Source organism: Nycticebus coucang, chromosome 3, assembly GCF_027406575.1.
Source record: "Nycticebus coucang isolate mNycCou1 chromosome 3, mNycCou1.pri, whole genome shotgun sequence".
NCBI classification, from domain to species: Eukaryota; Metazoa; Chordata; class Mammalia; order Primates; family Lorisidae; genus Nycticebus; species Nycticebus coucang.
Window position 1 is genome coordinate 91,243,725 of NC_069782.1, and position 12,815 is coordinate 91,256,539.

Below are 12,815 nucleotides of genomic sequence, written 5' to 3' on the forward strand. Positions count from 1 at the left end.
TCTTTTCCAATTGTTATTGTTGTTTATTTCTATAGGAAGAAGGGTCATATCATTTCTATCATTTCTACCAATGCCTTGAAGTAGTTTCCTACCTCGGGCACAGTAAATGGTGTTAAAATAACCCACTGAGAGACCATTAGGCTGAAATGGTTGCAGCACCTTGGATTCCTACATAAGCAAATGAAATCCAGGCCAATGTAAACAAAAAAATGAAACTTAAGCTTAATCAATCAGAAAGTGCCAACTAACCTTTAACTGGGGACTTTCTACATGCAGAAAGTTTTTCTTCTGCAAATACCTTATGAAGAAATTTCCCCTTACAACCTCTCAGTGGATCCTTGAACAACTTGTAGTCTAGTGCTGATTCATGAATCTCTATCTGCTTACATAAACTTTTTTTACAATTTGAACACGCCTAAGTTTAATAGCTAACAATGGCCTATGAGTTCTGGTCCCTGATATTGTTCTGGTTGCATCTACGATTGTCCCTCTAGATTGCACTCCCCAGCCATGCTGGCTTCTTGATTGTGCTTCATCTGTGCCAGGAATGCTCTTATCCGCCTTAGGATCTTGCCCTTTCTCAGATCACTTTCCTCTCAGATATTCTCCGGTCTCCATTTCTCACCTCTTTCAGGTCATTACTGCAGCATCACCACCTCAGTGGTGCCTTCTCTGGCTATCGAATCTCAAGTCAACAATACATACGCTCTCTGGCTGCTTTTGTTTTCATCTTGTTACTTCCCTCTAATATACTATCCAGTGCTTTTATTTTTATCTTAGTTATTGATCCTCTTTCTCATTAGAATGCAGGGCCTTGGAAGGCAGAAATGTCTGTCTGCTTTATGCGTGGCTCTATCCCTAATGTTTTGAACAGGGCTTGACACACATTATACATGTTCTGTAGATATTTCTTTAAAGAATTAATAAATTTCTAGAGATTTGGAAGAAGAAATGGAGGCAAATGAAATATGTTCATTATGCAATCTTAGTTCCCCGTGGGCCTTAGAATCTCCCAGATATGTCACCATTCACTGATCTACCTGACCTGCCCTTCAGGGGACCTTGACTATTTGATTTCAACATTGTATGAAATAAAAGTTCCAGAGGGAGCAGGTGGAAAAAAGGTATAAATTAGACATAAAAAAGAAAGCTGCCTCTTGAGAAAAGAAATTTGTGGATAGGGATAGTTGTATGGTTTTCCTTAATCAAAAACAAAAAAGGGGACTACATCTTTTCCCCTTTGACTCTCTTTGATTTAGGAGAAGCTGATGAGGTACAGCAAGATAAATAAAGGAATAAAGAACTAATCCACAAGGGAGAAGACCCCTTTATTGTTCTCACACAGATGTCTGTCTGAACAACAGAGGATTTTCCCCCCCCTTTGGTGAAGGGTGGAAATAGAGTTGGGGGTGTGGTGATTTAAATTGGGACCTCTAGGCATTCTGGAAATTAGCATTGCATTATTTTCCTGGCTCCTCACCCCCTCCTGGCATTTAGTGGAGAAGCATTTGCCCTGGAACAGCGCACAGAGTTTGCATTAGTGTCTCTGAGGACCACACTTTGACCCCACAGACTAAGGAAGCTACAAATGGAAAATTCCAAGTTGCTGTACTCTTATTTTCATGCTAATGCTTCTGCAGAAAGTGTTTAAGGAAACAGATGCAGAAGAATAATAAAGAGCTGAGGGCTAAAAAACTCCTCTGGCAACACGGGTTGTTCCAGTGTGATTTTCCAGCTATCTGTGCTTGCAGAAGTCCAGAGGGGTCAAAGGGAAGCCTGATTTCAGTGTATGCAAAAGCTGAGCTAGCATTGACATAGAGAGCCCTGGATCAAATTCTCTAAGTCAGGATTTGGAAGTTGTGTAAATTTCATTTCACTTTCTTCAGGCTACCTCTTTAGTAAAAGGTCTTGGGGGATAGTGATTTGCCAATCTCCCTTGCCAATCCACACCTGAGTTCAACAATATTCATCCTCTGCCTGGATCTAACCTAAATGGCATTCTCTATATTTTCAGCCCCTGGCCACTTCCCTTGTATTCTGTGCAACAAGATAAACTAGTTATTTTGCCCTAAGAATAACCTCATCCTGAGTATAAATCCTCATGTGGGAGACATATCAGAGCAAGACATTCTGCAAAGCCAGATTGTTTCAACATTCTTCTCCTAATGTGCAAACAAAATTTAATACATTTTACTTTGCTCTAGACATGGCTTACAAAGGAGAAGCTAATCGGAAAGGTGGTAGACTAATTATATCTAACTCCTGTTAAGGTTATCTGCCCCATGCTCTCACCTAGATAACAACCAGAAATTAGACAAGACTTTCTTCTACATTTGGTCTTTTCCCAAATTCTCTTTCTCACTTGGAAATGTTCCTTTCAACTCAGGTCTTATCTTCGTCCAAGACTTAACTGATCTCTCCCTTCTCTGCCCACTTACATCTAACTTGACCTCTGCTTTCAATCTGTAGGTGTTTGTCTCCTATTGGACTGTAGGATTCCTGAAGGCAGAGTCCACAGTTCTTTTGAATCTTCTACATGCCCTGGTGCAGGGCTCCATACTTTAGGAGCTCTCACAAAACCCATGCTTGAGCTTGACTGACTGATGGAGGAAACAGAAACGGGCCCCTGCGGTGACCTGAAGCATATGGAATTCTGAGTAAGGGAAATGAAAAGGCCAAAAAGCTCAATACCACACCCTTTATAAAGCACACACATCCCAACAAATCCTAGGTTATTGGAAAAGTAACAACCCTCTCCCCAGACCAGCTCCAACCAAAAAAAAAAAAAAAAAAAAAAATCATTAGAATGGATAAAGAAACCACAGTAAATATTAATGGCTGGAAGGAGGAGGCTGGAGGACGGCAGGCTGCCCCAAGCAGGTGTTCCCCTCACTCAATTTCAACCCATTTGCAGCCAACAACGTCATCATTTGGCCTTCTTGAGCTCACCGACAGGCCATTTTTCATGATTTGACCATTTCTGGCCAAATGCAAACTTTTTAATTAAAGGTACCACATGATTCCAGATGTTTGTTTATTTGTTCCAAAAAAAAAAAAAGAAAAAGGTTATAAAATCACTACATGAGGAAAAACCTGGGGCAGGGGGAAAGTTTTCTATACGAGACAAGGAAACAAAGGGAGTCGGAAGATCTGGGACTAGAAAATTAATACTAGGCAGAGATCTCAGCAGAACGATTTCCACTGAAAGCATTGCCTTCAAATTGCTCCTCTTCCAGAAGCCCAAGATTTGGGAATTAACACACTGGGCACTTAGTTTTTAGAAGAATGTTGCTCATCTTTAAGCCAAAGACTAGAATGAGAACAAATTTTTGTGGCTGCTTTGCCTGCTTTTTGTATGTTCCTGTTGCCACACGCTCTGCTACATTAACTCCACCCGTCTTCCATTTATCAGGCCAGATCACGGTCTAAGCATGAGTGGTGGGGGAGAATCCTCTGGGAAGGACCGAGAGGGGGGTCAGGCGGAGACCACGGCTTCCCGCACACATACACACTGGCTTCCTCACTGCTTTCTGGCTCTCTGTTTCTCTCTACCTCAAAACATAATCAGTCGCTTAGTTCATTGTGTTTACTACAGAATGTTTAGCAAGGTCTTTCCTTTATTCCCTGTGCCCCCAGCCAGCCACCCCAGACCTTCATCACCAGTTGCTGGATTGTTTCAACATTATCCTGGGCTCCATGTCTTGGTTTCAAAAGCCAACCTCGGAAATATTCTGAAAAACAGAGATGTCCCTTTTCTCTGATGGCTGAACCTGGGTGACTAACACCATCAGCAACTTCAAAGGACAACTCCAGAGTGGCCGTCGGGTTCTCTTTACACGGCCTGCACTCCCGCTCCACTGGCAGTATCTGTCCTGGCCCCAGCTGTCTTCTCCATCTGTTACCACATTGTTACCTAAATTACCTTTGGTAGAAACCTGCTATTTGGAGGCATCACAGTCTGCAAACACAGAGCCTGGTCTCTGAAAATCTAAGCCTTCTAAAACCAGAACAAACTCCTTCCAATCCCATCCCCCTGTGGCCCCTCTGAGACCAAGCTCTCCTATTTCCAGTTTCCCCTGCATGCTGCTTGCAGATTGATAATCTTATAGAACAGTTTTAAATCAAATACAGACCCTCTGCCTGTCCGAGGCCTGATATGACATGGACCTATTCTACATAAGGAATCTTTTTTTTCTTTTTCAGAATGCAATCTCTTTCTCTAGTTTATTCTTACCTCCATGCTGCTTCTCTACCCATTTCCCTGTTAGGAGATGCCCTTCTTTAGTTCTCTGCTTACCCACACCCTACATGTCCTTTAAAGCTCAAAGCCAACAACCTTCAAATAGCCAGGCCCGATTATTCTATCCTTCCCGATTCTCATCTTTTCTACATATTTGTGTAGCACCTATGTGGCTTTCACCGTGTAAGGCAACTCTTAATCAAATAATACATGCTATCTTGTTTGGTTCCCATTACTTCATTTTCAGGATGTCCTCAATTAAACCTTAAATTGTCGGGAGGTAGAAATGATAATACTATTTCTGAATTCCCCACCAATCCTCACGCGTACTGTGTATAAGCGAGGTACTAAATAGAGACGTGCTGGAGGGATCCTTGAATGACTGTGCTCCTAGCAATCCTTGTCATTTTTGACCATGTCTCAGTTCTTTTCTGGTAATGAAAAGGGCAAGAAACAACCCGTGAGTCTAAACCATTCACACATTCAGAATCTTCCACCCTGTAAATTCTAGGCTTCCATTTTTTAAGATAGAGGGAGCATGTTTTGCCACCACTTTTCATGGGGACTGTCTGTTGCGGGGAGGGTTGTCTTTCTGACCTCTTATTTTACAGACATACGGTTTGTTATCGTTTAGAGGGCAGGGAAAAAATGGAATCCATTTTTCCCTCCTTGCTTTGCTGCTGGGGCAGACGAACCAGATTCGCAGCCCTTCTGTGTCTAGGAGTAGGCCACAGTTCTGCCCAAGGAATAGAAATAAAGCAATCCCGGAGACAGCAAATGAAAAATCATCCTTGGAGAAAAAGGATAGGAAATGGACCCCTGAGGATTTCAAATGCTTAAGGGAGGTTGCTTAAAGTTCCCGGCTAAACTCCACGCCAGTCTTGGTAATAGTCTAACAGATTCATCCATCTTCAGATTCCACTTGGCTTGCTCTTCCATCACTGCCACCCTCCCAGACAGCGAGTGCACACGCACATTTATCTATATATATGCGAAAGTTTTAATCTACACTACCCTCCATTCCAATCCACCCAGCCAAGCTGAGCACAGAGTGAAGCTATTGACCCTGCAAAGTAGCAGGGAGATGAATTTGATGACCCAGACCAGAGTTTTTAAACCATTTCAGCAAGGTCTAGAATCAAAAGAAAGTACAATTTATTCAGCACTTAGTAAAGTCCTTTTACTTTGGAACAGGGTACAAACACTGAAAATAGACTCCCACTGCCACGCAGATAAAATGAACCTGTCAACCACTACTGTCAAATCACAAGTCACCTCGATTAAAATAAAGGAAACTCCAGCATCTCTCGGCATCTGAAAATTCCACCAAGATTACAAGCCCATAAAAGCATTATGAAGGAAAAGAAAACTAAACTAATGGGTTCTGTTGAAAATGTCATCAGAGGAAATCATTTTACATAATTAGAAAACGCTAATAATAGTTCTGCACAAGGAACCAACACACTCTTCCCCCACACAGCCAGGGCAAAGCAGTGGCATGGGGTCTAAAAAGGGGCACCACAGCCATGCTCTTACCTGACAAGACCCTAGACAAAAATGTCCTGTCCTTGCCACCAGGAAGTTTTATTTTCGTTTTTCTTTCCTCTCCCCCCCCTTTTAAAAATAAAACATTTTTCAATACACTTTCCATGAGGGAAAGTTGAATCTGTCATGCTTCTATGAACCTTCAATGAATCAGTGACAATTTTTTGAGAAGTCATTTGATGCTTAGCTCTTTTAAAAGACTAATCAAATTATTCCAGAAGACAAAAGGTAATCTGTAAGCATGCTGCCTTTCACTGAGTCTGATCCCAGGTATGACCTACCTGGCAAAGCCACCAGACACATCAGATTGTTTATTCCAACTTTGTAAACAGTCACTGAGAACCAATGGGCAGTAGGCAAAACAACTCCTTGATACTGACCTATTATGCTAGCCTAAATAAACACATCTATTTTTCTGAGTCTTTGCTATTGTTCAGTGTAGATGCTATTTATAATGATCAGATCTACTTAGCTTTCATATTCCCTGTGTGTTGACATGGTAAGATCATAGAAATATAAAAACCAAAAATTAGCTAAAAGAGACAGATTGCTTCTATCAGGCCTCAGAACACAGTACCCCAAATTATGGCACCTTGGCATGCTGATGGCTTTGGACTGAAAATCACTAGAAGTCCCCAGAAGCAAGGCTCTCTGGCCTTCTCTGGCCACTTCTGCCTCCATCCCTCTTTCTCCCCAGAAATGCATTATAGAAATCAGAATTTCTCTTCCCCAAAGAGGATGACAGAAACTAGAATCCTTTTCCTCCAAAGCAAGCCATAAAATCTAGAAACGTCACTGTCTCCCTTCTTCTTTGAAGACTTTCATTCCAGAAGGCTCTTGCCTCATACCCAAGAGAAAGAAATGCTACACAAAGAGACAGAATGGAATCTGAAGAGACAGGCCTTGCCGGGCTCCCCACTATGGGTACATCAGACCTTTTGTCTAATCACCTATCTCTATGGCTATCCATTCTTCGTCAAACCTAATCATAAAAACAGTCAGGTTTCCTAGAGTCTTCATGTCTGAAGATTCCCATGTCATGTAAAACTCTGATTAAATAAATTAGCAGCATTTTTATCTTGTTAACCTGTCTTTTGTTATAGGGGTAGCGGCCATTATCCTTATGATGGGTGAGGAAAAGTATCACATGTTTCTGCCCCTCTACTTCCAAATCCTCTAAGCCCCAAACAAATTGTGCAGAACAGTTTAGTCATCATGCAGTCATCATCCCTGTGAGCCCTCTGGGAAGCCTTCTGCTCACTGGCATGAAGTTTTTCTGGCAACATCTCCCCATCCCAAACATCTTTGTCTACACTGCTACCCCTTCCTATGCATCCATTTCCCTTTTATTCATTTCACTTTGGCTGATTTAATGAGTTGAAGCAAAATACTCTGTATTTACAGCCTCTGTGAAAATGTCTTTTATGATACCTCAGGTTAAAAACGTCTTAAAAAATAAAATACGTCCACAGTTTTTCCTGTCCTTTTTTTTTTTGGATGACACACATTGAGTTGCTTCATGGAGATATACAGAAAAATCAATTGCTAAGTTTAAAATGCAACTCACATTAAGGAAACTGCAAACGATAACTAATTATGATAAGTTGCTATATAAATTACTCTGTGACAGTTGCGGCAATCAATTTCAAACACAAACAGGCCAAGCCTCTGGTTGGAGAAGAAGATGAGCATCTAAGAACTGTGTCAATAAAAATAATGGTAAGATTGCAGACCACGGTCAAAGCAGGATAGTTATCATCCCCAAGCAAGTTTTTGTAGCATATTTCCTCTTTTTTTCCCTCTCTCTCTCTTTTTTATACATTTCAAGTCCAATTCTTAACATGGCAAGCTGACAATGGCACGTCTGCAAGACTGCATAAGCATCAGGAAATAAATAAATTAGGGATGTTTGCTGGGTTTGCAATTAATTTGCAAATGGTACATGCAGACAAATTGGGATAAGCTCCAGGTGATAGACGTTGGCAAGGTAGGATTACGGTAGATGTGTTGGATTATCTGTTTTAATATCCCTACCATCTTTTTCTAAGAACGCTCCTCTCTGCTGCCAGCTCAGAGAACTACATTTCTTAGAATTGGCTTCAATGAATCAGTCTTGGTTAGAGTCAGCCAAAGAGAGACTCTGGAGTATAAATTCAGGGGCAGGGCAGGGCAGTACAGGGAGCATTTTCTAATTGATTATTAGACTCCTGGCTCAGGCGCTGCAGGTAAGCCAGTCCATGGGAGACACCCAGGTGCTCCTGAGATCCACAGAAACTTTCTTTTTTTTTAAATTTTATTATTATTTTAATATTAAATCATAGCTGTGTGCATTAATGCGATCATGGGGTACCATTCACTGGTTTTATAAACAGTTTGACACATTTTCATCACGCTGGTTAACATAGCCTTCCTGGCATTTTCTTAGTTATTGTGTTAAGACAATTAAATTCTACATTTACTAAGTTTCACATGTACCCTTGTAAGATGCACCACAGGTGTAATCCCACCAATCACCCTCCCTCTGCCCCATCCTCCCCCCTCTCTCCCTTCCCTTTCCCCCTTCCCCATATTCTTAGGTTATAACTGGTTAGATGGTATCTCAAGGTAGTTTTTATTTGCATTTCTCTGATGATTAAAGATGATGAAAATCCTTGAAGAAATCGGTCTGGGTGAGTATTTTATGAGGAGGAGTCCCAGGTAATTGAAGCACCTTCAAAAATACACTACTGGGACCTGATCAAACTAAAAAGCTTCTGCACAGCCAAGAACACAGTAAGTAAAGCAAGCAGATGGCCCTCAGAATGGGAGAAGATATTTGCAGGTTATGTCTCCAACAAAGGTTTAATAACCAGAATCCACAGAGAACTCAAACGTATAAGCAAGAAAAGAGTAAGTGATCCCATCACAGGCTGGGCAAGGGACTTGAAGAGAAACTTCTCTGAAGAAGACAGACGCGTGGCCTACAGACATATGAAAAAATGCTCATCATCTTTAATCATCAGAGAAATGCAAATCAAAACTACTTTGAGATATCATCTAACTCCAGTAAGATTAGCCCATATCACAAAATCCCAAGACCAGAGATGTTGGCGTGGATGTGGAGAAATGGGAACACTTCTACACTGCTGGTGGGAATGCAAATTAATACATTCCTTTTGGAAAGATGTTTGGAGAACACTTAGAGATCTAAAAATAGATCTGCCATTCAATCCTATAATTCCTCTACTAGGTATATACCCAGAAGACCAGAAATCACATTATAACAAAGATATTTGTACCAGAATGTTTATTGCAGCCCAATTCATAATTGCTAAGTCATGGAAAAAGCCCAAGTGCCCATCCATCCACGAATGGATTAATAAATTGTGGTATATGTACACCATGGAATATTATACAGCCTTAAAGATGGAGACTTTACCTCTTTCATGTTTACATGGATGGAGCTGGAACATATTCTTCTTAGTAAAGTATCTCAAGAATGGAAGAAAAAGTATCCAATGTACTCAGTCCTATTATGAAACTAATTTATGGCTTTCACATGAAAGCTATAACCCAGTTACAACCTAAGCATAGGGGGAAAGGGGAAAGGGAGGGGAGGGAGGGGGCAGGGAGGTAGAGGGAGGGTGATTGGTGGGATTACACCTGTCGGGCATCTTACAAGGGTATATGTGAAACTTAGTAAATATGGAATGTAAATGTCTTAACACAATAACTAAGAAAATGCCAGGAAGGTTATGTTAACCAGTGTGATGAAAATGTGTCAAACGGTCTATAAAACCAGTGTTTGGTGCCCCATGATCGCATTAATGTACACAGCTATGATTTAATAATAATAAAAAAAATCCTTGCCAAAAATAAATAAATAATTAAATAAGTGGTTTCATTTTGGGTGCCAAAAAATAACAGCTTCCCCCATTTGTTGGTAGGGAAAAGCCAAGCTCATTCAAGCCAAGTTGGTTCATGCCAAGATGAAATACACTACTCTCACCTTTCCCCTGCATAGATCGGTCCAGCAATAATCCAGCTTTAATGAACTTCTTGGGTCCCCACTTTATTAGTCTCCTCATGACTACAGGCCCAAAGAACATCACTATATGTGCACTTGCTTTTTTCAACATCTAAGTCCTCAGCACTGATCAGAGAATAAGTGTGTTAACTCTGTAGGAATATTTATTGATAAAATCAAACTGTTTATTTTTGGCTCCCTATAAATAACATTTTCACATTTTTTCCCAATGATTTCAGATTCTGATGTCATTCAAGGGCAGTCTTTAGTAGTTAGAACTCTAACTACTTTAGGTATTTTTCCACATTCCAAATATTACTCAAAATACCTTGAAAACATATAGTCTTATATTCCCTTTCTTGAAGGTTCAGATTTCTTATTATTGTTAAAATGATAGATGGTAGTCATGCTATTTCTGATGATTGTCATTTATCTGACCACCTCCTCCCATGGTGAAATCTCAATTTCATGGCCAGATAGACTTTATAAGTAGTCTTGAGGTCTCTGAGACTTCTGTTCTTATATAATATCCAAAACCTACCAAGATCCATATTGATAAGCTGTAAAGTGAAATTATCTTCATTCAAATATAAGAAACTCATAAATAAACTCATGATGATAGGAGGCTAATTTAAGAGTTAATCATTCCTTCTAGGTGTGGTATTATTTGTGTAGGGGAATTCCCCCAAAGCAGTCTCTAAAGCAGTGTTTTCAACCTTTTTTATTTCATGGCATACTTGATCCTATAGTTAATCTTCTGCAGCACAAATTATGCAGATCAAAAAAAAATAAGAATATACTTACTGTTCTTTGAAGTTTTTTGAAAATAATTTAATGATCTTTAAAAATTTTCACCAGCCGGGCAGCGCCTGTGGCTCAAGGAGTAGGGCGCCGGTCCCATATGCCAGAGGTGGCAGGTTCAAACCTAGCCCCGGCCAAAATCCAAAAAAAAAAAAAAAATAAAAGAACCTAAAAAAAAAAAAAAATTTTTCACCAGCCTGTGGCTCAGTGAGTAGGGCGCTGGCCCCATATACCGAAGGTAGCAGGTTCAAACCTGGCCTCTGCCAAACTGCAACCAAAAAATAGCTGGGCATTGTGGTGGGTGCCTGTAGTCCCTGCTGCTTGGGAGGCTGAGGCAAGAGAATTGCTGAAGCCCAAGAGTTGGAGGTTGCTGTGAGCCGTGTTGACGTCATGGCACTCTACCCGAGGGCAGTACAGTGAGACTCTGTCTCTACAAAAAAAAAAAAAAAAAAAAGATTTGCCAGTCTCAAATACTGGCAAATCTTAAAAAAAAAAAAAAATTTCACAGCATGCCTAAGAGATCCTCTCACAGCATCCCAGTGTGCTGAGGCACACTGGCTGAAAACTACCGCTCTTAAGGGATCTGCTCCAGACACTCGTAAGGACTTGCAGTAAAAGAGACCTGTTCATGCCCCCCAAATACAGCAAGTTGGCAGCTACTTATTCCACCTGACTTTGAGCAGAATTTATTTTCATAAAATAAGTACTTAATGAAGGGACTCACAATCGAACCCTAATTAAGCTTAAAGTATAGTTAACATAAAGTTCTAGCATGCCCTGATGTCAAACAGGCGACACAGGTGCGAGAGGGCCACCTGGAATCCAGAACTGCTCTCTTGCTCCTTTCCTCTGGAACATTAGTGTTCCCTTTGGCCACAGCTCGTAGGTGGTCTCAGAGTTTCAGCCTCGCCACTTTCTGAGCATCTGCACAGCCCTTCCTCCCATTACCCCGCCTACATTGTTGCTGGGGTGACAAAGCTGGAATAGCCCTTATCCAGTGTTCCCTACCCAACCCAGGGGAATTCCTGTGTGGGCAAACAATGGTTAAAGTGTGTGACATCCTCTGTCTAACAATGCTGAACCCTGGACCACAGATTCACAATTAAGTCATAATCAGGATAAAACGGGGTAACAAGTGGCACCACATGGCCGTAGGTTGGCCTTACCAGTTTCAACTAAGGCAGTTACCTAGTCCTTCACCTAAGCAGCTGGCTTAGAGTCAAGGGATTTTCAAATGATATTTCATGTCAGTATTATGCCTGCTTTTGAAACTAAAGACTCAAACAATGGCAATGGGAAGTCAAGGCTTTGGAAAAATTGGATACGCCAAATTATGTTTTAAGAATCAGAAACTTCTTTGAAAACTGCACATAGAGTTTCTTCGACACCACCAGGCAAACCAGAATTCCTTTTAGCTATAATGTAGCACTCATTCATTTTGAAATTACAGGTGTCAACTGTTATACCCCCAAACAGTCATCTTTATACAAATATTAGTGAGTTTCCCAGTTTGTCTTCATCATTACTGCTAGAGATAACAATCTTCTTAGTAATTTTTAAGTACTGTAATCTCTTTATTTAAAGAAAAAGATCAGAAAATTATATTATACTGTGGATTTATTTGCCTTCCCAGTAGACTGTCACTAAATTCTGTTTAATATTGGTTAAAATTGCTGGGTTTGACAGGTCTGGCTTTTTCATCAAGGACTTAAAAAGCACTGTGTTCTTTCTAAAGTGCCAGTGCAGTAGTATTTTTTTTCTTTTTTTTCTTTTTAATTAAAAAATCACTGTTTTACTTTTTTTTGTTTTTAGACAGCATCTCACTCTACCGCCCTGGTAGAGTGCTGTGACATCATAGCTCACAGCAACATATGAGCTCAAGAGATCCTCTTGCCTCAGTCTCCTGCGTAGCTGGGATTGCAGGCATGCACCACTATACCCAGCTAGTTTTTCCATTTTTAGTAGAGACAGGGTCTTGCTCTTGCTCAGGCTGGTCTCTAACTCCTGAGCTCAGGCCTTTCAGAGTGCCAGGATTATAAGCATGAGCCACTGCACCTGGCCCCAAGGCAGCAGTATTGAGCCCCAATCTGAGGTGCAGAGAAGTGCCTCTCCCTGTAACCACTAAAAGCAATAAAAAGCTAAGTTCTCACCTCGGTGGCTGGTGAGTTCCCTGGAAGCAGACGGCAAGGGCGTGTAATGGTGCCCTGGAGAGGCAGTGGCATC

At 41.0% G+C, this 12,815-nt stretch overlaps 1 protein-coding gene across 1 annotated transcript in view; it reads right to left on the reverse strand.

The window, feature by feature from the left end:
- Window positions 1–12,815, reverse strand: part of LRMDA (leucine rich melanocyte differentiation associated) — a 777,564-nt gene that overhangs the window by 211,917 nt on the left and 552,832 nt on the right. Inside the window, exon 7 of the mRNA XM_053583012.1 lies at window positions 12,743–12,815. Coding sequence (XP_053438987.1) covers window positions 12,743–12,815 — 73 coding nt within the window. The remainder of the gene's footprint in view (window positions 1–12,742) is intronic.